This window comes from Budorcas taxicolor, chromosome 5 (assembly GCF_023091745.1).
Source record: "Budorcas taxicolor isolate Tak-1 chromosome 5, Takin1.1, whole genome shotgun sequence".
NCBI lineage: Eukaryota > Metazoa > Chordata > Mammalia > Artiodactyla > Bovidae > Budorcas > Budorcas taxicolor.
In genome coordinates, this window is record NC_068914.1 from 160,318,713 (window position 1) to 160,342,613 (window position 23,901).

The window sequence follows — 23,901 nt, forward strand, 5'->3', positions numbered from 1 at the left end:
GTGAATTCCCCTCTCTGCGTCCCACATATTCTGGCATTTTGTATTTTCATTTCCTTTAAATTAAAAAAAAATTTAAACAAACTTCCTTCATGTTTCCCCTCCCTCCCTTTTCTGAATAATTGAATACCTGAGTCAAATCTCGATGAAGGCCCCTTGTTCCCAGCACCTGTTAGGGTCAGTCGGTAGATTCAGGGCCTAGAGAGGCAGCAGTCACAAGACGGGGCTGAATGGCAAGGGTGGCTGGGGAGGAGGCCTGGTGGGGGCTGCGGGTGAGCGAGGAGGTGGCGGCCCGGTGGGGCTGGAGGCCGTTTAAGCGATGGTGGATTCAGACAATGAAGAGCTATGCCAAGGGCAACGGGAACAGGATTTCTCACTGAGCAAGAAAAGACTCACAAACATGGAAGGGGAAAAACAGCTAGAATGACTCTGTGGTGTTGAAACGGAATTCAAAGTTTTCAATAAGTAGAGATAGAAAGAAGCATGAGTTTCAGTATGAGTATATGTGAACACACACACACACCTGTACACCCATGTAGAGGCCCTACTGGCCCCGTAAGAGAGATTGGGAGTGAGCCCCCCTAGGAGCAACGAGTGCATCCGGCACCTGAATCCTCTTTCCTAAATACCTTCCTTTACGGAAAGGATCCAGAGTTCTGCGGGTAAAGCGGACCGTCTCCCTCCCTCGAGCTCTCTCTCCCTCTGCTCACTGTCTCTCCCTTCCTAGCCTCCCCCACACCCTCCGGAACACACACGCCTGCACAACAGTCTTGTCTCTTTGGTCTTTTTGTGTATCCCATACCCAGAACAATGCTGGGCACGCAGCAGGCACTCGATAACTGCTCCATGTACTGACGAGTGAACAGAGGCATGAAGAAAGGGCAGAAGGGAGTGACCTGGGAGGCTGGGCAGCCCCACCCAGGGGTGAACCCACAGGTCTGCAGGACCCCAGGAGGACCTCCATGAAGACCAGCTTGAAGCAAGGTTCTGGGTGGAAGCCCTTGAGTCTTCTGGAATATCTGCCGAAGCAAAGGGAGCCTCCCTGATCCTGAGGGTGGTTCAGTTCAGTTCAGTCGCTCAGTCGTGTCCGGCACCTGGCCCTCTGGGAATCACTGGGACCAGAACAGGCCACGCCTGCCGAGGCCCTGCCCAGGATCCCGTCAGTCACCTGCCGGCTGACGTGTCTGTGCCCCAAATGCCTGATGGGACAGGGGGGAGGCCTCCAAGTCACCCCTCCAGACGCCCCCACCCCGCTGCACGGGGGGCACTGCTGGTGCTCAGTGACCATCCTCCCCGGGAAGAGCGGAGAAATCCGCTCCCTGCTGCTCCCACAGGAGGGTGCTCCTCCCCCCTCCCCACAGCCCCCGGGGGTCTCGACACAAACATTCTGATGCCCAAGGGCGAGGGGGAAGGACAGACACCCCACAGAGCTCTGACTGATGCTGAACCCGAGTTCCCAGTGCAGAGAAATCACTTAAAGAATGAGCCACACAGACCCTTCTGCAAGCTGGTGGGGAAAACGTTTACCGACCGTGCACGACAGCCTTGGAGGCAAAGACATCTGCGACCAGGCGATGAGCACGTGGGCGCGCGTGAGTGCGCGCTCAGTCGTGTCCGACTCTTGCGACCCCATGGACTGCAGCCCACCAGATTCCTCTGTCCGTGGGATTTTCCAGGCAAGAATACTGGAGTGGGTTGCCATTTGGTTCTCCAGGGGATCCTCCCCACCCCGAAATCAAACCTGTGTCTATTGTGTCTCCTGCACTGGCAGGCAGGTCTTCACCAGAGCACAAGCCCTCCAAATCCTCCCCAAACCTCCATGGGCGGTGTGGGTAGAGGGGCCCCAGGTTCCACCTGTGCCTGACGGAGTTCAACACATTTGTGCAAAGTGTCCTCCTTTAAAACACCTTCCCAGGAAAACACCCAGCTCCAGTGGGCACCTGAGCTCCACTGAAAGTGAATTTTGCCACGGGCCCGTCTCGCTTAAAATGCCACCCCAAGCAGAAAGAAAAAGTGAACTGACTTTGCTTGGACTCCCTGCCTGGGGGACTTCCCTTGTGGCTCAACTGGTAAGATTCTTCCACCCACAATGTGGGAGACCTGGGTTCGATCCCTGGGTTGGGAAGATCCCCTAGAGAAGAGAAAGGCTCCCCACTCCGGTATTCTGGCCTGGAGAATTACACGGACTACACAGTCTGTGGGGCCGCAAAGAGTCAGGCACGACTGAGCGACTTTCACTTTCTTTCACTTTTCTGCCTGGGGGACCAGCCCGCATGGACCCTATCAAGGGGTCATATCCTCTGCTTCCTGGCTGCCTTTGGCCAATGGGAGGCCTAACAGGAGATTGAGGGCAGGGGGCGTTGCCAGGAGGTTACTTCTCTGCACAGGGGGCTTCTCCCCAGGACCCTTCCTGTCCGGGTTCCAGTCTGCGCTCTCCGGGTCCCTCTTGGCCTCAAGGCTGACACAGCCCTGGGTCCTGCACTGCCCACATGGATGGAAGCCCCACAACCTGTCCCCTTTGGTCATAAGCCCTCCTGTGCCATCCTGAGGAGGTTTCCACCTGTTTCTGGGGGCGGGGGAGGGGGTGACTGGTAAAATAGCCCAGACAGGCCTCAGGGCAACCATGGACTTGGGGGGAGGCCCCATGGGGACCCAGGGGTTTCCCACCAGGACCCACCCTGAGGACCAGAGCTGAGGTGGGTGGCTGACAAAACAAACTCGCAGAGCAGAGCGGCCCGCCCCCCACAGACCACCTTCACGGCCCTCCTTCCTGCCCATCCTGACGCGGCCCCCCGCCACAGGCCCCCGCAGCCCCCCGCCGCAGGCCCTCCACACGGGCCTGAGCTGCTTCCCGCCCGGGCCCGGGGCGGGGAGGGGCCTCTGCCTGGACAAGCCAGCGCCTTGGCCCCGAGAGACACAGAGCTCCCGAGACAGACGCCCTCATCCCGAGCACTCCTATCGTGCGAGGAGGCAGACCACGGAGGCGGCCTCCAGGTCTGCGCGTAAACTGCAGGGCTCCTCCACCCAGCAGCCTCGGGCGAGAGAGGAAGTAGCTCAGCGGCCCAGAGGAGAGGCCTAATCCTGCACCCAGGGTCTGCTTCAGGGTCGGAAGCCGGGGCGGCAGCGGTCCACGTCCCCTGGGCCCCTCCTCCCCAGGGGCGCCTTCAGGAGGGAGTTTGTTCCTCGGGGCCGCCTGCAGGGGCGCTGTGAGCAGGCAGGCCTTGGCGATGTCGGAGGCCGATGGAAGCCCCGGGACCAGGGCAGGGCGGGCTGAGACAGAGGCCCCGTCTCTGCTCAGCTGGGACCACTGGCAGCTGACCCTGCTGGGGAGTCGAGGCTGACTCAGCCCCCAAGCCCAGTCTTCAACCAGCCCTGGGAGGTATGTTTCCCACACAAGCAGGAAGGAAGAGGTTCCACAGTGCTTCCCTGACATGAAGCGGGGGCCCCTGAGGGTCTCTTTGGCACCCTGCTGGGCGGGAAGCCCCCCGGAGGCACACATCCTGCCCCCAGAGGATGACCAGGGACGGCCCATCCCTGGGGTCCTGGCCCTGCCCGCAAGGGGAGGAGGCCAGAGGCTGAGAGCTCAGAGGCAGGAAGGTCAGACAGCGGGCGCCATGTCCTTGCCATGTGGCCCTGGAGCCCCGCTGTGACCCTTAACTTTCCCTTCGTGCTACTCGAGGGTGTGTGCAGCACCCTGACAAGGGCCCACATGGTCCTCACGTTCCCAAGAGGGACGCCAGCCCCCGCCTCGCTTCAGACCTGCATCCCGGCCCTCAGCACAAATGCGGCGCGGAGTCTCACACCCGAGTCAGAGCCTGGCCGCCCTCTTCCCCGGGAGGGGCAACGGGAGCACCCGCCCTCAGGCTGGGGGCAACAAACCAGGGCCACTGTGCGGGACGATCACTGCCGCAGGCTACACATTCAGGGCGGTGGAGCCGTGGAGGGTTAGATCTCCACTGTGTCCAAAGGCGGAAAGGCAGCGCTCTTTCTCCACGGGTGTATCCCTTACCGAGCGGGGACCCCTTGTCTTCGAGCCAAGCCGGGCCCAAGTCTGTGGCTGAGCGCCATGAGGGGGAGGCGCCCCAGAGTTCCCCAGGAAGGAAAAGAGAGGCTTGCCAAATCCCTGGCAATTGGAAAGTGGGGCATTCTGATGCAAAAACCGGCAAGGAGTCTCCTTACCAGTCAAGAAACAGCAAAATGAAAGGAACCCCCCCCAAAATGCCCAGACCTTCACAGCATTTCCTGGGAGAACCTTCTGCCTCTCGGGTTTCACCCAGGGAGGCAGGGAAGGAAGGTTTAGGCCTTGGAACTGTGTTTGAATGGCCTGGGATTGCAGCCCGCAGTAACGACTCGGCCGAGGCAGCCGCAATGAATAAGCTCTTTCTGCGTCCTGCCCCAGGGGTCGGGTGATCTCTGGGGTCCCAGCGCTCCCTGAGGGAGTATCCGCCACACCGTGGGGCTTGGATGTCTGCACACAGACCATCACAGAGGCTCGTTTCCTACGTAACTTCACCCAGTGGCGTGCTTTGCACCTCAGCAGGGCCGGGGGCTGCGTGGGGCGGGCGGGGCGGGGCGGGGGCCGGGGCCTACCTTGTTGTAGTACTGCACCTGCACCGCGTGCCAGCGGCCGTCGCTCACGCCCCCGGGGACCTGCGGCGCCACCGTGGTCGTGGTCTCACCTGCGGGGCCGGGGAGAAGAAAAGTGAGCAGACCCCGAAGGCAGAAAGTCCTTCTGACCGTCTGGACCCACGTTCTCCCCAGCAACCGGGAAAACGTTTTCAAAGGCTTTGTCAATGTTTCCATCCTACAGAGGGCGCAAGGATTCCCCCGTCTCTGGACGCTTGAGCTGTGCCTGCAGCATTATAAACAGCACTGCAGTGAACATCTTTGTGCGTTCCGGGATGCCCCCCTACCTCGCCCCCACGCCCAGGTGGAGAACCAGGGATGGGCACGCTAGAGGGTGCTGTTGCAGGATGGGGTGGTTTCAACCAGCAAAGTGCCTGGGATGCAGCCCGAGGGCGGCTCCCTCCCGCACGGGAGGCTTTACCTGCTGAGAAGGTGAGCTGCACCTGCTCGTCCACAATCTCCAGGGCGATGAAGTCATGCTTCTCGTTGAAGCGGCCATTATACAGCAGCAGCGCGTTCCTCTCCTGGGTGGCAAACCTGGGGGGCAGAGTACATCGCGCAATGAATGACCCAGGGTGGAACCTGCAGGTGACCGGGGGGCGCCCAGGGCGATAGCACCAGCCGCGCTCAGCCGAGACTCTGGTCCCAGGAGTCTCTTTCACGTCAGAAGTTGACAGCCCAGGTGGAGCTGGTGGTAAAGAACCCGCCTGCCAGTGCAAGAGACACAAGAGACGCGGGTTCAATCCCTGAGTCAGGAAGACCCCCTGGAGGAGGGTGTGGCGACCCACTCCAGTATTCTTGCCTGGAGAATCCCATGGATGGAGGAGCCTGGCGGGCTACAGCCCATGGGATTGCAGCGTCAGACGCGACTCAGCACACAAACAGCACAAATCCTGATTAACAGTGTTCTTTTCTGGAAGGAGCAAAGCAGATTCTGGGGGGAGCTTGGTTACCACCACCTTCATATGATGCTCCAGGAGGGTGACACAGACACGTGCCAGCGGGGAATGTGTGGGCACTGAACACAGGCAGGGCGCCTGCTGCTCAGCAGGCTCAGGCCGGAGCCCCTCATCCCCACCACCAGGCTCCAGGCTCCAGCCGCAGCCGCACTGCGTCCCTCTGCCCCTTCCCTGCCTGCTGGCCCCTGCCCGGGGGTGACCTCCCTGCCTCTGCAGGCCTCCCAGGCGTCCCTGCAGTTGTGTTTCCCCAACTCGTTTTATCTAAACTGCGCCCCTCACAGTCTATCACGTCACTCATTTCGTTTCTGAAATTCTGCTCATTTGTTCCTTTAAGAGAACACGTGCTCCTGGGACTTCCCAGGCAGTCTGGTGGTTAAGACTCCAGGGTTCCACTGCAAGGGCGAGGGTTTGATCCCTGGTCAGGGAACAAAGATCCCGCAGGCTGAAAAACTTTTTTAAATAAAAAAATGTTTACAAAAGGACAAGTGATCCTTTAAGGGGAGGGATGATGACTCTCATTCACGGCTGCATTTCCAAGACCAAACAAGAAAGATCTGGTCCAGGTGAGTGTGTAACACCAGTGTGTTGCATCCACGCATCGGTGGGGCTCCCGTGAACCAACAGACGCGTGAAAATAGTCTTGTCAGACTTGAAGCGTCAACAGTAAAAGTCCTCTTACTCCGACAAGAAACAAAAAGCCTCAGAAATCTCCTCCTACCCAATAAGGAGGCCGCTACCATCAGAGCTGAGGGTCCCCCGACACACCACGATGCCTGCTGGTCTCCCTGGTTACAGAGAACCCACAAATCCCGGGGGAAACTCAAGACTGTTTCCTGATACAGCTGGATGTCCCTCTCCCCTGAGATTAAGTGGGGAGAGTCCTTCCTTTGATTCCAGGTCAGTTTTACCCGCTTTCGTGCAGCAGGGGTCTGTGGGAGCCAGTGTCGGGCATCTGACCCCAGGTCCCCCTCCTTGAGGTGCACAGAACTGACACCTCCCACCCACAGCTGGCAGCCCCTCGGTTTAGAGGCAGCAGGCGCCAATGACAACGCTAAAAATACCTGCAGAGCAAAGTGTGGAGCCAGCAGGCAGAAGAGAGGAGCTGAATTAACAGCGGCTCGCTTCCTGAGACCCGCGGGCCGCACCTGCTCCCCTTCTGCAGGCCTGACGGGCGTGGGTTTCTCTTTGGACCAGGGTGGGAGCCGGTGCAGAGGGTCAGTGCAGGAGGGTCCTCAGGGGCGGGCCCCCTGCACTGCCAGGATGGAAGAGCTAACGAAGAGCCCTGGGGCCCCGGGCAGGGTCTGAACAGCGCCAAAGGAAAAAGGGCAGAAACAGAAACCGCAGCCTGGAGAGAGGGCCGGGAGCAGACAGGACAAAGGAGGCGGGTGAGCCCAGGCCCTGGGCAAACAGAGCCAGAAAGGGGAGACGCCGCTTCCAGAGAAACTGCCTGAAACAAAAGCCCTGGGCCGGCGCCCCAGCCCACCTTTCTCACGGTGCGGCCCCCAGCAGGCAGGGGGCCAGCTCCTTCCCGGCCCTGCCCACGCTCTGGGGCACTTGTCACGATTCTGTTTTTGATGCAAAACGCTCCCTGGTTTGGCGTCACCTCGACACCTGAGCCGTCATCAGGCATATGGGAAACTGTCCCTAAATTGTTGTCACATGATCACCTAAATTGCTACATTTCCCAAGCAAAGGGACACACACACACGAGAGGGACACTGGATTAAACACCACTGCTCTTCAGCTTCTGCATCTGGAGCCGCCAGTCTTCCTTTGCCGGTTTCTGCGTCCGTGGGCCGCCCCCGCCCCGACCCCAGGACTTCCAGTCACCTTTCACGTCAGCCTCCTGCAGCTTAATGGCTGTGCTGCCCGCGGCAGATGGCTGCCGGTCATGCCCAGTGTTGGGCAGCCACGGCCACAGAGACAGCAAAACCACCTGGAGCAATGAGTCCACCAGAAGACACAGGGCACCTCTGACCCGGGGGCGGGCACCCACAGCAGCCTGCTAAACACCCAGCCACGTGGCACGCAACCTGGAGCAATGAGTCCGCCAGAAGACACAGGGCACCTCTGACCCGGGGGCGGGCACCCACAGCAGCCTGCTAAACACCCAGCCACGTGGCATGCAGAGTTGGCGAGGGTGCCAAAGAGGAGCCCTTGCTTTGGAGGCTGTGCCCACTCGGTGGCCTCCTGCGCACAGGGCTTACAGGCAGAGGAGGGACCGGGCTGGGAGCAGGAGGGACGTGGCTGGGAGCAGGTGGGGCTGGGACCAGGGCCTGGCACTGAGGCCCTCTGAGAGGGTGGGAGGGCAACAGCATCTGCCCTCTTATGTGCACCCCCTCCACACCCTGGAGAGGGGCCCTGGTTCACTGGTTTACAGGCTGTGGGGGAGCCGTGAACCGTGCACCAAGATGTGAGCAATCACCCCCAAACAGCGGGCTCCACACGGCCCAAACCTCACAACTGCCCTAGGAATCAAACACCACTCCAGCCTTGCAGTCAGGTCAGGGGGCCGACCAGATGCGTCTCCCACCCTCCTTTCAAGTTCCCGGGAAAGGGGGCAATGCTCAAAGGATCCAGAACAGGCACGCACACAGATGAGAGCCGCTCTTGCTGTTTCATTAAAGCTGGCCTCCGAGGAAGAGTCAGGAAGAGGGCTGAACGGGGAAATGCCTGCAGATCAGGATAAGCAGGCTATCCACAGAGCTGTCCACGCTGAGGTCTGTGATGAGCTAGGCAGAGCCCAGAAGGTATCTCACCAGGGACCCGCGTCTCTAAAAGGAATGCCCTCCATGAGGACGTGTCTGTACCCAGTGCAGATGTCCAAGCCTGAGAATCTACTGGGGGGCTGGAGCTGGACAAGGTGGGTGGGCCCAGGTGGGTCCGGGGGCTTGGGAGTCTGCCCACCTCTGCAGAGCCCCCAGCTGGCACTCCAGACCACTGAGAATGCCTGGAAGCTTTGTCCTCTGCAACTCAACCCCTCCCACCCACACCGGGCCAAAGAGCCCCTGCTCTGGGAGGCCAGGAGGCCCCCCAGTGACGTCTCCAGGCTACAGGCGGGGAGCAGTGAGCGTTCACGCCGTGTCAGCATGGAATTACCAGCCAGTCACTCCTGGCCTCTGGGCTCCTGGGTGTCAGGATGCAGGACAAGAAGCCCGTGAGGCGCTTCAGGCCAGCGGGTGGACAGGCACGGGCACAGCAGTCCTGGGGCTGAAGCCCGGATCCCAGCCAGGGAGCCCAAAGGGCCATTTAAACGCTTCAAATGACGAGCATCTGCTTCAGAGACTTGAGCCCAATCGAATCATCCGACAACTGGGAAAAAAAATATCAGGGTGCCAGGAATCCTGGCCACCCAGTGTGGAGGATGGGTTTACAGCGAGCAGATTTGGGCCACAATGTAGAAAACCCACCAATGATGCAAGCCCCCATGTTAACCGCGTGTCCTCCACAGGATCTTAGGGGCAGGCAGGGTGGACAGCAGCCTGATCCCACAAGCAGGGGCATCGGAGGCTGAAGGCAGAAGACAAGCAGGAGATGGCCAAACGCTGGACGGCCAGCAATGGAACGCAGGCGTGGCCCGGCCTGCTCATGGGGCCTTCCTGAAGGAAGCAGCGGGAGATGGGATCGGGGCAGCCGGGAGGGGCCGAGGAAACACCACGCAGGGCTGGGCGGGTCCAGGAGGCGAGGGTGGCCCCCGCCAGAATTGGGGTCACAGGGGTCAGCACACGAAGGCTGCCAAGTGCCATATTCAGAAGCTGGGTTTTACCCCGGGTGGCAGGCGGGCCCGGCACACCTATCGGACAAGGATCCCCCTGGCACAGGCTGAGAGTCGCGGACACCACAGCTGTCAGCCGAGGGGAGGACGGTGGCCCGGGCCAAGATGCTGGAAACTGGGAGAGAAGCGGCCAGACAGGGAGACACGGGGGTGAGGGACTCAGGACCTGAGTGCAATGGCGGGGGGTAGATAGGGGAGGGCTTCCCCGGGTGGGGCAGGACCCCCGGGAGAGGAGCTGCCCCATCCCGCCCCAAGAGGCCCTGAGCTCCAAAGGGCAACTCAGAGCAAGCGTCTGGTTCTGGGGGACATGGATGGTGCATTCCCAAGAAGACTGTGTCCCCAAAGACTGCATTCCCAAATGCTCACCAAACACAAAAAACACCTTATTCTTTTCTCAAGTTGAACTTGAGAAAAATCTTCACAGTAGAAATGATAGATCTTAAAAATTAAAAGTTAAATCTAAATTCTCTTGGAGAAAAAGATAAAAAAATAAAAGAATGGCCCAAGCGTGCAGTCAGCCTGCACCCTGTTACGGGTTAAGGGATCAGGGCTGAAAGGGGCGAGGCCGCCCACCCGTGGTTACCCGGCTCGCCAGAGACCCCACAGGAGCCTAGGCCGAGTCTGAGTCCCAAGGCCTTCCCCCCTATTTCTGGGCACTTGGATGGCAGAGGTGCCCGCGTGGTGGTAGGTGGGCAGCACCAGGGCGTCTGGGCTGGCTTCATAGGCGTGGGAGCTGGGCAAACAGGGCCCCAGGCTTGCTAACGCTCTGCTGTTGCCAGCTGGAGATTTCTCACTTTCGAATCAGGGGAAAGTGAAGTGACAGTGAAACTTGCTCAGTCGTGCCCGACTCTCTGCGACCCCAGGGACTGTACAGTCTGTGGGATTCTCCAGGCCAGAATACTGGAGTGGGGAGCCTTTCCCTTCTCCAGGGGATCTTCCCAACCCAGGGACTGAACCCAGGTCTCCCACATTGCAGGCGGATTCTTTACCAGCTGAGCCACCAGGGAAGCCCAAGAATACTGGAGTGGGTAGCCTATCCCTTCTCCAGCGGATGTTCCTGACCCAGGAGTCGAACCGGGGTCTCCTGCGCTGCAGGCGGATTCTTCACCAGCTGAGCCACAGGGGAAGCCCTGGCATCAGGGGCCACATCCTCTACTTGCACAGGGTCCTGTAGGCAGCGCCGGCCAGGGCAACCCGGACGGAGGGCCAGAGGGCCGCTCTGAGACCCGAGACCGCCCCCCAACCTCCAGCACGGGCGGTGGCGCGGGGACTCGGGGACTCACGCGAGGGCCACGGTGAAATGGAAGCGCTGCCTCAGGCCCCGGAAGGTGACGAAGGACTGCGGTGGGAAGCTCCGGGTGGTCACCTCGCAGTAGGGCCTCTCGAACGCGCCGGGGGGGCACACGCAGTGGAAGCCGCCGATGAGCAGGTTCACACAGGTGCCCCCGTTCTTGCACACGCCGTGGGCGCATCGGCCAGAGCGCGCGTTCACCTCGCAGTGCTCGCCTGGGGGTACGGAGTGGGAGAGAGGGGGTCACACGGTGACCTGGGTGGGGAGAGGGGGGGTAGGGGATGGGGAGGGGAGGGGGAAGGGGAGGGGGGAGGGGAGGGGGAGGTGGGGGGAAGGCCTCTCCCCAGCCCATGGGGAGAGGGGGTCACATGGCAGCCTGGGGGGAGGGGAGGCGGTAGGGGAGGGGAGAGGCGTGGGGAGGGGAGAGGAGAGGGGAGGGGAGTGGAGAAGGAGGGGAGTGGGAAGGGCAAGCCCCGCACCCAGGCCACAAACGCTACTGCAGAACCAGCTGCTAAACCCAAACCTGGGGGCACCTGGGGCCTCTGGGAACCGCCCTGGAGCCGGGCTGTGATCAGACACGTGGTGTTCCTGCCGGCGTGAGGGCACCCAGTGCCCAGTGGGTTGTCCAAGGGGTGGTTAGCACCCCAGGGGCCTCCCCGCTGAATGCACCAGGTGGCCGAGCCACTCATCCCTGTCCTGGGCCTCCGGGGTCCCCGCCCTTGGTCGGTGGGGGGGACGGGTATGTGCAGCCATGAGTGCCTCTCGGCACCCCACCCTGTTCTGAACCCCCAGCTGAGCCTGGAGCTCTTCCAAGAGCCCCACCTAGAAAGACTGAGAATGCTGAGAGGGCCCCGTGCCCTCCCCACACCCACGTCTGCACGACGGCTGGGCACCCCAGGGCTCGTCGGAGACCCAGGAGCAGGCTGGGGTCATACAGAGTGCCCCCAGCCCATCACCTGCCATGCAGACCCACTGCCCGGCGGACAATGCTGGGCTGCGATCCTGTAATCAAGTCTGTCCTGCACACTGGCCCCCAGCTGTGCTCCAACGCCCTCTCTGTGGCCTAACCGCCCACCACCACCCCCGTGGCAGGGGAGTTCTGGAAGCTTCCACTGACCAGGGAGCCCACGCTGACTGCCTCTGCCCCAGAGGCCTACCAGACCCAGGCTGCCCATCAGTGGCGAGGCTGCCGTGGGGGCCTGGCTGCATGAGCCTCACTCCCTGGAACATGGCCCAGGCCTGCCTGTCATGAGGTGGGCATCGCTAGCCCCTCACAGACCCGCAGACCAACAGGAGCTTCCGACAACCGGAAATTCCCCAGCTCTCATCTGTATCTCACCAGGTACTGAGTTTTAAATGAAAGCATTTAAAATAATTTTTTGGCCATGCCACTCAGCATGTGGGATCTTAGTTCCTCAACCAGGGATCGAACCCATGCCCCTCACAGTGGAAGCGTGGCGTCCTAGCCACCGGGCCACCGGGAAGTCCCTTAATGCGTACACTCTAAACTAAGAGTGTTTCATTCACACGCTAAGGAAAGTCACCATGTAAACAGTGAGGCCTGGAAAGTCTTCAGTCTCCTGCAGGTCCCACCGGAGGAGACAGGACTGTGGGGTGCCCTGCGCCCGCATGTGGGCCCAGGGCCAGGGGTAGCGTGGAGACCCTCCCTGTGGGCCTCAGAGCTTCTCCTCTTTCTTCCCAGTGGCTGCACAGTATTCCGTTAGAGGACCCCATCAGAACCTAAATCACTGATGTGTCTCCTTCTACTGCTGATGGACAGGTAGGCTGCTTATAACTTGCTTTTACTGCAGACCGCTTCTTAAATTATTAATCATTTGTCTCCGGCCGCGCTGGGTCTTCGCTGCTGCGAGGGCTTTCTCCAGTCGTGGTCCCCAGGCTTCTCACTTCAGTGGCTTCTCCCTCTGCGGAGCGCAGACCCTGGAGCACAGGCTCGGCAGTCGCGGGGTACAGGCCCTGCTGCTCCGCGGCACGTGGGGGCCTCCCGGATCAGGGATCACACCCGTGCCTCTTGCCTCGGTTGGCGGATTCTTCACCACTGAGCCACCGAGGAGGCCCCGTATAACTTTTTGATACACGTCCTTGTTGTGTTTTAAGAATCTCTCTCCAGAGAAAATTCCTGAAAGTGGTGAATCAAGGTGCACGCTTGACAAGTATTTCCAAACTGCCCTCCACAAAAGGATGCACAGACTCATACATCCTCACCAGCACGAGGGTGGTGATCAGTCTGTAAAACATTTTATATTTCTGACAAATGAACCTCCAAGGTGTTTTATTTGCATTAATTTTTGCTGAGGTTCAACATCTGCCCGAATTCTGCTGAGTCAATTGGGAATGTGAACAAACTGGGTAGTGGTATTAAAATATATCATCAGCTTTTTAAACCTTGGCGGCGCTGGGTCTCAGTTGCAGCACACGACATTCGTTGTCTCAATTCAGGATCTTTCTTTGCCGCGCAAGGACTCTCTCGTTGTGGTGCGTGGGCTGAGCTGCTCCGTAGCATGTGGGGTCTTAGCTCCCCACCCAGAGATCGAACCTGCACGCCCTGAATTGCAAGGTGGATTCTTACCCACTGGACCCCGAGGGAAGTCCCAATCATTAATTCTTGGATATAGTGGAGAGTGGGTGCTGTGTGTAGCCCACGTGCCCCGCCAGGACAGAGGCTCTGGAGTGCTGGGTGACAACCGCTCACAGCTGCGACCCTGCCCTCAGACCCTCCCCCCGAAATCCCTCAACCACAGCTGCATGGCCCCCACTGGGGCAGCTCACAGCCAGCAACAGCTCCACAGGGAGGTGGGGAAGCCCAGCCCCGTGGCCCAGGGCAGCCTCCTCTGCACCGCATCGCCAGAGCTGAGACGTGGAGTCACAGAGGCCTCTGCTGCCGCATTGCTGCGGCCCAGCCTCTCCTCTGGGCAGCCCCATGAGCCCCCGTCCCCACCCCCTGCCCAGGCGTGGCTCCCGGGAAGGCGGATCTCGGGCCTCGGGGTCTGTTTCTCGGGGAGGCCGACCTCTGACCGAGCTGATTTTCGAGAGCTCAGTAATTGACGGGTGTAAGAAAACTCCATCCTTCACCCGAGAGGGAACGCTTCACAAGAGCTTATTTTTGAGGAGCAGGTGAAACTGATCTGTAATTAGCGTGACGATCCTCCGAGAAGCAAGCCGGGCACCAGGGAAATCTGAATTTCCTCTCCTTCTCGGGAGTATCTTCCTCCCCAGGTTGCGACAGCTGAGGACACACAACTTGCTCAGCGGAGGTGGCCCAGCCTGAGCCCCCTCGGACACAGGGTGGAGAGCCTCAACTGCTGAGCTCTTACTGAAGTTCATAACCGCACACGGACCACCAGGCCAGGGCCCCGGGCCCAGCCCACCCCCAGGGCTGTGCCCACCCCCAGGGCTGTGCCCACCCCCAGGGCCTGGCAGGGTCAAGCGGGGTTTTTTCCATCCCCTTCCTCCTACCAGGCAGGGAAGGGAGAGACCACAGGCCCACCCAGGACACCCACCTGCTCTCCCCTAGCAGGCAGCTGCCCCCGAACGACTTGTGAGGAGAGGTTTCACGTGCTGCTCGGAAAGGAGAGGCCCACCCGGCCGCACACCCCGCTCCAGGCTCCACCATCGGGGCAGACCCTCTGGTCTCCCCACCGGCTCCGGGGTCACCAGGGCACCCCACCCCGCCCGCCATGGACACCCGGCAGGCCGTGCACACACACGTGCCCTCACTCACACCCAGCCACACGCTGCTGACACACTCACACTGTCACGCACACGCTCAGTATTCACAAGCATGCACACCCATAAACGCATTCGCACCCTCACATCTGCCCTCAGCCACACACGTACACACATGCACACACACACACCCACACACACACACCCACACTCACACACTCACACTAAGGGGCCCACCTGGCCCCTTCCCAGGTGGGCGGCTCGCAGCCTTCAATTCTATTCATTAATTGTAAATGCTTAGCTGAAGGTGTATTTGTTTTTCGTTCACTTCAGATTCTCTAATCTCTCCTTTTAAAATCCATGTGACGTCTGGGACTGTTTGCTCTCCAAGTCCCGACTTGGCGGGTCGAGGGCCAAGCACGACGTGTTCTGAAGTAATAAAGCTGCAGTGAGAGGCCGGGGCGGGCTGCGCTCCCTAAGCCGTGACGGCAAACAAAGGGGGGCCTGGCCAGCCCTCCCCACGGCGCCCCGCCCTCCCTCGGCTTCCGGAAACTTGCCCGGCTGGGCTCGGCCCCAGTGGTCAATGTCACCGGGAGGCAAGCGCAGCCCCCGCCCCCACCAAGGCCACGGCGGCGGCTCATGGGCTCTGCCCTCGAGCCAACTGGAAGTCTGGATCCCTCCACCTCCATCCAAGATCCAGGGGCTCCCGCGATGGGCTCCCAGCTGCCTGGGCCCACAGAAGGACGGCCCTGCTCAGAGAGAGTGAGCGCGCCCTCCATTCAGTTCTGAGACCTGCATTTGACTCTGCCCGCCGTACTCCTGCTCACGGACGGGAAGCCTGGGTCCGCAGGCGGCCCCGGGGACGGGAGGACGGCCCAGCAGGACGTGTGCTGCCCGCGCCCCGCAGCCGCTCAGCCCGCTGCTGCAGGGCCTCCGCCGTGCCGCGGAAAGGGCGTGCTGCCTTGCGGGGTTCCTCCGCTCCTCTGCTTAACCCATCATGCAACTTTAAATCAACTGCAAATAAAGCTCAGTCGCCGTGAAATTATTTGTTTTAAGCACAAAAGGTTTTTCTTTTCTCACAGGTAGTCGTATTTGTTTCCTGGGTCTGCTGTGACAAGTACAGCAAAGCAGAGGGCTTAAAGGGAACAAAAACGAATTCTCTCATAGATCTGGGGGTGTCAGCAGGGCCACCCCCCTCTGCAGGCTCCAGGGGGCTCCTCCCTGCCTCCCCCAGCTGTCAGGCCCCCTCCTCCACCTGTGTTCCCGGGCTTGTGGCCTCCTCATCCCTCATCTGTGGTCACGTGGCTATCTTTCCTGCGTCTCGTCTCCCCATCCTCTCTCTTACAAGGACTCCAGTCACTGGGTTCAGATGGACCCCGAGTCCGGGACGATGTTCACTAATCACTGGGAGCCTCACCGATTACATCTGGAGAGACCCTGCTTCCAACATTCTGAGGTTCCGCACGTGAACCTGGGGGGACACTATCCAGCCCCCTTGGTGGCCTCTGCATCCGCCCTAAAACTGCTCTCCCGGTAAACGCTGGCCTCAGGGGGCCGGGCCCGAGCCTGCAGAGCTGCGATCCCAGTTTCTCAGGGACCTGGTGACTCATCGGCTCTGGCTTCCCTGCCCCCCAGGATGCTCTTCCCGGCCTCCCCAGCCGGCCAGCGAGGGGCCAGCTCCGCAGCTCCACGGCCACGCCTCGGGCCCCTTCTCTGGGCCCACACCTGCCCACCCGCTCCTCCCATTCTCTTCCCCACAAACCCAGACCTCAGACCTGTCTCCCCAAACCAAGTCCATTCTCCGGGTTCCCCACCCGGGGAGGGTCCTGCAGCCACCTCGGAGGATGGGGACAAGAGCCCTGGGGCCACTCGCCCCGCCTCCCTTGTCCCCACCAGTGCACCCCCAGGATCCGAGTCACCCCCAGGATCCGAGCCACCCCAGGGCCCGGGTCACCCCAGGGCCCAAATCACCCACCCCCAGGGCCCAAATCACCCACCCCCAGGGCCTGAGTCACCCCCAGGATCCGAGTCACCCCAGGATCCGAGTCACCCCCAGGGCCCGAGTCACCCCCAGGATCCGAGTCACCCCCAGGGCCCGGGTCACCCCAGCCAAGTCACCCCCAGGGCCCGGGTCACCCCCAGGGCCCAAGTCACCCCCAGGGCCCGAGCCACCCCCAGGGTCCGAGTCACTCGCCTCCACCATCGGTCTCACCCCAGTCTAAACCAGCCTGATCTGCACAACCACCGCAACCACCCCTGGCCCCTGGGCTCCCCCCAGCAGCTCAGCACCTCACAGATCTGCCGGCTCCCCACAGAACACCTAGGGGAGCTTTCCAGAAAGCCCGCCTGGCTCCCATCAGTCCTGCTGCTCCACAGAGATCCTCCACCTCGGGGCGCCAGACACACACCCCCACAGTCGACACCAGCTCCCCACCTCCCAGGCTGGCCGCACGGTCGCCCTCCTTGAAGGGCGGCCGGGGGACTCACCAGGCTAACGGAGGAGACCCCGAACACACTCACACACACTCAATGCTATCAGCAATCACCCCGCGGACACCGCCTTCTCTTGGCCTGGGATCCCACGTACACAGTCACACATGCTCACTGCTATCAGAATCACCCCGCGGACACCGCCTTCTCTTGGCCTGGGATCCCACGTACACACTCACACACGCTCACTGCTATCAGAATCACCCCGCGGACACCGCCTTCTGTGGGCCTGGCATCCCCTATACACACTCACACACGCTCACTGCTATCAGCCTCACCCCACGGACACCACCTTCTCTGGGCCTGGCATCCGTGTACACACTCACACACGCTCACTGCTATCACGATCACCCTGTAAACACCGCCTTCTCTGGGCCTGGCATCCGTGTACACACTCACACACGCTCACTGCTATCAGGATCACCCGGTGGACACCGCCTTCTGTGGGCCTGGCATCCCACGAACACACTCACACACGCTCACTGCTATCACGATCACCCTGTAAACACCGCCTTCTCTGGGCCTGGCATCCGTGTACACACTCACACACGCTCACTGCTATCAGGATCACCCTGTGAACACCGCCTTCTCTGGGCCTGGCATTCATCCCCTGTACACACTCACACATGCTCACTGCTATCAGCATCACCCCGCGGACACCGCCTTCTCTGGGCCTGGCATCCGTGTACACATTCACACACGCTCATTGCTATCAGGTTCACCCCGTGGACACCGCCTTCTCTGGGCCTGGCATTCATCCCCTGTACACACTCACACACGCTCACTGCTATGAGCAATCACTCCGTGGACACGGCCGTTCTGTGAGCCTGGCATCGCCCAGACACACTGACATTCACACACGCTCACTGCTATCAGGATCACCCCGTGGACACTGCCTTCTCTGGCCTGGCGTGCCCTCTCTGGCCTCTGCAGAGGACTCTCAGGTGCCACACGCAGCTCCACTTCAGGCGCCCACGTCCCTCTGGAGGTTTCACCCACCTAGGCAGGGCCAGGCGCCCAGGTCAGACTCTGATGGGCCCAGAACTCTCCATCTCAGCCCGTCCCAGCCCCAGGGTGACACTCAGCATGACTGTCCCTCACCCTCCATCTCCCCAGCCTGTGGGGGAGGGCACCGCCTGTCCGAGGGTCAAGTCTGAGAATGCCCAGCACACAGAGGGTGCCTGGCAAATGCCCAGTACTGGACGAATGCCTGTGAGATGAAGTCATAAAATGCCAGGACTTCCCCACGTGCAAGCTGATGATGACTGCTAGTACAGAATTAGGAAACTTGCAAAATTCACATTTGATTCAAATGATGTAGGAAAGATGTTGATGTCATGAATGAAGAATTAATTCTACCGATAAACATGACTTTTTTAAAATAAAAAAGGCAGTGAGAACTCTAAGCATGCCAGATGAACGGGGCTCCCTGTAAAAGCTCTCACCCCTCGGTTCCAGGGCGAGACCCAGGCCAACCCCAAGGCTCTGTGGGCACCTGAACAGGGTACTTCCCAAAGCAGACATTCCCGCTGACTTGTTCAAACCACACGGGAACCCACTTCTGTGTCTCCTTAACTGCATCCTCTATACAGTGGTGACCTGGCAGATCCCAGCGGCCAGCCCCGAGGGGAAAGCCCAGGTGTCCATGGTGGACGCACCCCCATCACAGCCGGCGTGGCAGAACAGAACTCAGAGGTGGGAAGAGAGGTGATGTGATGGCTTTTAATTCTTAAAATCGTTTTCAGTTCAGTTCAGTTCAGTCGCTCAGTCGAGTCCGACTCTTTGTGACCCCATGGACAGCAGCACACCAGGCCTCCCTGTCCATCACCAACTCCCCGAGCATGCTCAAACTCATGTCCATTGAGTGGTGATGCCACCCAACCATCTCATCCTCTGTCGTCCCCTTCTCCTCTTGCCTTCAATCTTTCCCAGCATCAGGGTCTTTTCTAATGAGTCAGTTCTTCGCATCAGGTGGCCAAAGTATTGGAGTTTCAGTTTCAACATCATCATCTTCCTTCAGGCAAATAACTTGGACCAAATTCAGTGAGCTCTCTATCTTTAATTCATATATATATATATATATATATATATATATATATAGCTCTTACAAGAAACACTATTTTACTGTAATAAATGTTTTCAGTTACGCTTGCTTATCAAGATTTAACTTCAGTTTTCCTCTTCTAGGAATTCTCATTTAAAATAAATTTGGATTTCCAAATTTGTTTCAAGCGTTCCAGTGCCCTGCTTGGGCTCAAAGGCTTGCTCCAAGTCACCCTAACCCTGGGGAAGCCCCTTGTGCTGCTCCTGTGCAGCTCCCGCCCACTATGACTGCCAGCATCACCCCACAACAAGGATCAGGCTCACCCGAGCAGACCCACAGCCGTGCTCCATACTGCACGCAGCACCGCGACCCCTGCCCACAGGGCCCAGGGCCTGGCCTCCTGCTCACGGCGGCAAGGGCACAGTCCCACAGGGACCACTGTGGGACCCCCACCCCTAAAGAGGCATTCTTAGCTGCAAAAGCTGAGGCCCCTCTGGCTGCAACGGCCTCACACACATCCCCATCACTGGAAGCCTGTCCTGCCCAGGCTTGACTGGGGGCTGAGGGACACTGCTTGCCCGGACCCCAGCCCAAAGTGCCAGAACCACAGACCCCAGGTTGGAGGGCCTTACGTCCTTCAGAGAAGCCCCAGATGCACCGAGCTGACGTGGGCTCATGTGCAAGGCAACTGCGCTGACAGCTCAGGGTGACGGGGGCAGGGGAGCCTCACAGCCCCGGGTGTGGGAGCTCCGACACGCCCCCATTTCACAGGCGGGAAACAGGCCCAGCAGAGGGTCTGTCAGTGTGTGCGTGCTCAGCGTGCTCAGTCGTGTCCAGCTCTTTGCGTGGACGTGTAATGTGGGTGGGTGTGCATGTGTGTGTATGTGGTGTATGTGTGTGTGTGTGTGATGTGTGCAGCATGTACATGTAATGCGGGCGTGTGAGTGCATGTGTGTGCATTCTGTGGTGTGCATGTGTGTATATGTGGTGTGTGTGGCATGTACGCATAATGTGGGTGTGTACTGTGTGATTTGTGTGTCTATTATGTGATGTGCATGTGTGTATATCTGTGACATGTGTGTGGCATGTTTATGTAATATGTGTGTATTCTGTGATCCTGTGTGTCTGTGATGTGTGTGTATATGTGGTGTGTGTGGCATGTGTGTGTAATGTGCGTGTGTGGTGTGTATATGTGATATGGGGTGTGTCTGTGTGTACTGTGCGATGTGTCTATTATGTGGTGTGCATGTGTGTAATGTGCGTGTGTGGTGTATATATGGGATATGGGGTGTGTGTGTGTGTGTACTGTGTGACGTGTCTTACTATGTGGTGTGTGTGTGTGTATATGTAGTGTGTGTGTGTGTGTAATGTGTCTGTATGTGGTGTGTATATGTGATGTTGAGTGTGTGTTCTGTGATCTCTGTGTGTCTATTATGTGATGTGTGTGTATGTGATGTGTGTGGCATGTATATGTGATGTTGGGTGTGTGTGCATGTGTGTGTGTGTATATTGTGTGACGTGTCTATTATGTGGTGTGCGTGTGTGTACATGTAGTGTGTGTGTGTCACGTGCATGTCTGGTGTGTATACGTGATGTGGGGCATGTGTTCTGTGATCTCTGTGTGTCTATTATGTGATGTGTGTGTATGTGATGTGTGTGGCATGTATATGTGATGTTGGGTGTGTGTTCTGTGATCTCTGTGTGTCTGTGATGTGTGTGTGTATGTGATGTGTGTGGCATGTATATGTGATGTTGGGTGTGTGTGCATGTGTGTGTGTGTGTATTGTGTGACGTGTCTATTATGTGGTGTGCGTGTGTGTACATGTAGTGTGTGTGTGTCACGTGCATGTGTGGTGTGTATATGTGATGTGGGGCATGTGTTCTGTGATCTCTGTGTGTCTATTATGTGATGTGTGTGTATGTGATGTGTGTGGCATGTATATGTGATGTTGGGGGTGTGTGTGCATGTGTGTGTGTGTGTGTTGTGTGACGTGTCTATTATGTGGTGTGCGTGTGTGTACATGTAGTGTGTGTGTGTCACGTGCATGTGTGGTGTGTATATGTGATGTGGGGCATGTGTTCTGTGATCTCTGTGTGTCTATTATGTGATGTGTGTGTATGTGATGTGTGTGGCATGTATATGTGATGTTGGGTGTGTGTTCTGTGATCTCTGTGTGTCTATTATGTGATGTGTGTGTGTATGTGATGTGTGTGGCATGTATATGTGATGTTGGGTGTGTGTGCATGTGTGTGTGTGTGTATTGTGTGACGTGTCTATTATGTGGTGTGCGTGTGTGTACATGTAGTGTGTGTGTGTCACGTGCATGTGTGGTGTGTATATGTGATGTGGGGCATGTGTTCTGTGATCTCTGTGTGTCTATTATGTGATGTGTGTGTATGTGATGTGTGTGGCATGTATATGTGATGTTGGGGGTGTGTGTGCATGTGTGTGTGTGTGTGTGTTGTGTGACGTGTCTATTATGTGGTGTGCGTGTGTGTACATGTAGTGTGTGTGTGTCACGTGCATGTGTGGTGTGTATATGTGACGTGGGGCATGTGCACGTGTGTGTGACCGTCACGGCAGGCCTGGGAGCCGAGGGGCAGGGCAGGAACCAGGAGATGCTGATGTGAATGTGGTCCCGCCAAGAGGCGCTTCAGAAGGGCCGGGGCTGCCCCGATGGGGAGAGGGGAGGCGAGGGGCTGGGGGCCGGCAGGGGGCGCGGCATAGCCAGGCCGAACCCCCGGGGCCCTGAAGGAGGGCAGGACAGGCCCCAGGAGAAGAAGGGCGAGCAGAGGCTTGAGGCTGCCAGCTTTTCGATAAAGAGACAGCTGCCTCCTGGTCCTAAGCAGCAGCTCAGGGCTGTGAACTAAAGAACCAGAGCCCGCGGCAAGCCACCCACCCTGCTCACATGGGCAGCTTCAGCAGCGGGAGCAGAGACAAGGGCAGGGTCCTGCAAAGGTTAAACCCTGAGAAAATCGGCCCATCCACCCTGCCTTCCTCCCAGCCAGCCCCCGCAGACCGCTGCGGGGGAAAGAGGCGTCCCGAGCAGGCTCCTGACCACTGCCTCAGTTTCCCTGGCTGGAAACCCACCCCCTCACCGAAGGCAGGAGCTCTGTCTCTGGCCCCAGAACTATCGAAGCCCCTCAGAGGCCAGGGTACAGGTAAGATGGGTTGATGCAGTGAAGCTCTGAGCTGCACACCTGGCATGTGGGGCTGTCATGTGGCACCTGCTGTGAACTGGCTTCCTGACACTGGAGGTGCTCGCTGTCCACCCCTCGTGCCCCAGAGCCCTGCTCCCCGCCCCTAGCCCCCTTCCAGGCTCTCCCCTCCCACTCTGAGTTTCAGGGCTGCTGGACTGTCTTATCTCCTGGCCCTGCCCCCAAGGCTCCTCCCCCAGGGGGCAAGGCAGCCGGGAAAGGCCTCCCAGAGGCCAGACACCTGCCCCTCTCCACCAGCGGGAGGGGGACCGGAAGCCCAGACCACTGCAGGCCTGTCCTGGGCTGGGCCTTGGGCTGACTTCACTACTGTCTTTGAAGCAAATTCCCAGAACCCTGGCACACCCATTTTTAAAAATATAAATTAAAAAAATGCATTCCAGCAGCAAAGAAAAACGATTCCAGCTCATCCACAGCTCCTGGCTGTGAGTCAAGAGTCACCTACACACCCGAGGGGCTGGAACCCGGAGAACCTGAAAAGTCACTGTGCTTTCCAAGCTCCTGGTGCACGGACGGCCCAGCCCACAGCCACACTTGGGGACCCCTCTGTTCAGAAAACGGGTGCTCTCCCTACCCCCTGATGTCCTCTGGGGGTGGTCGAACAGAAAATAGCCAACCTTGAGGTCAGCTAAACGGTGGCTCCTGAGAGATGTGTCCACTTCCTGCTCCCCAGCACCCGTGAACACCACCCCACGTGGCAGACAAGTGAACGTCATGCCACGTGGCGCAAGACGGGATTAAAATGAGCATCTGGAGATGAGGCCTGCTCGTTACCCGGAAGGGCCCTCTGCAATCGTGAAAGAGGAGCAGCTGGGGTTTGCAGCCCATGTGAGGATGGGGCAGAGGCCGCTGTGGCCACAAGCCCAGGGAGCTTGAGCCCACTGCAGCTGGAGGAGGCAAATGGACCCGCCCCAGGCCCCCAGCGCCTGCAGAGGGAGGCGGCCCCGCCCACACCCTGATCTCAGAGTGCTGGCTTCTGGATCCGTGAAAGGATGAATTTCTGCTGTGTCGGGCCCCCCCGTCTGTGGTCTTCAATTCCTGCAGCCGTGGGAAACCACGACGAATCCTACACACACCAAAGAGGCCAGGCTGACTCAGCAGAAGTCTCCTCCTGGGCACAATCCCAGGAGAAAGCAGCGCTCCTGACACCTTTCAGCATCTCCAGAAACCTCAGGAGACCCAGGGCTGCGGAAGAGAAAGTGCTGCGTGTCCCCCAGGCCCTCGTAGTGCCTGGCAGGCAGCCGCTAAGGACCCAGGAGGCGCCAAATGAACATGCAGGGCCCAAGGCAAGGTGCACCTGGTGACCAGTGGCAGGGCCACTGAGCCGACCACCAGAGCCTGAACACACAGAACAGCATCCTGGCTCCTCACCAAGGCGCTTCCACGCCCGACAGCAGAGACAGGGCCCTCCCCAGCCAGGGCTGTGGGCTCAGAAGGAGACTGGGGGCTCAGGATGAGGCAGAGCCAGGCGGAGGGTCCCACCCCAGGCAGACTGGCCCCCGCCAACATCCCCTGGGGCCTGCTGGGAGGCAGGTTCATGCTGTCCTGTGGGCTGACGGTAGGGCTGCCCAGGGCTCCCCTGTGCCCTCCTGGGCCTCTGCAGGCCTCTCTCCAGAGACCAGAGGTCCCCACTTTGGAGCCCCAGGGATGGCCAGCCTGTGGCCGGGGAATCTGTCCTGCAACGTCCTGAGGACCAGCCCCAGGAAAGCATTTCAGACTCAGGCCACGGTTCAGTTCTAATGACATAGGCACCTCTGAAGGCGGGGGCACAGGCGGGCCCGGGACGGTCTCGCAGAGAGGATAGGCTTGCGTGGTAGGG

General features: G+C 59.3%; 1 protein-coding gene across 1 annotated transcript in view; it reads right to left on the reverse strand.

Annotated features, from left to right (window-relative positions):
* CELSR1 (cadherin EGF LAG seven-pass G-type receptor 1) overlaps positions 1–23,901 on the reverse strand; it is a 146,966-nt gene that overhangs the window by 57,049 nt on the left and 66,016 nt on the right. The window contains exons 3-5 of the mRNA XM_052640654.1: positions 10,641–10,863; positions 5,045–5,160; positions 4,588–4,676 (exon numbers count right to left, since the gene is read on the reverse strand). Of these exons, the coding sequence (XP_052496614.1) occupies positions 4,588–4,676; positions 5,045–5,160; positions 10,641–10,863 (428 nt within the window). The remainder of the gene's footprint in view (positions 1–4,587; positions 4,677–5,044; positions 5,161–10,640; positions 10,864–23,901) is intronic.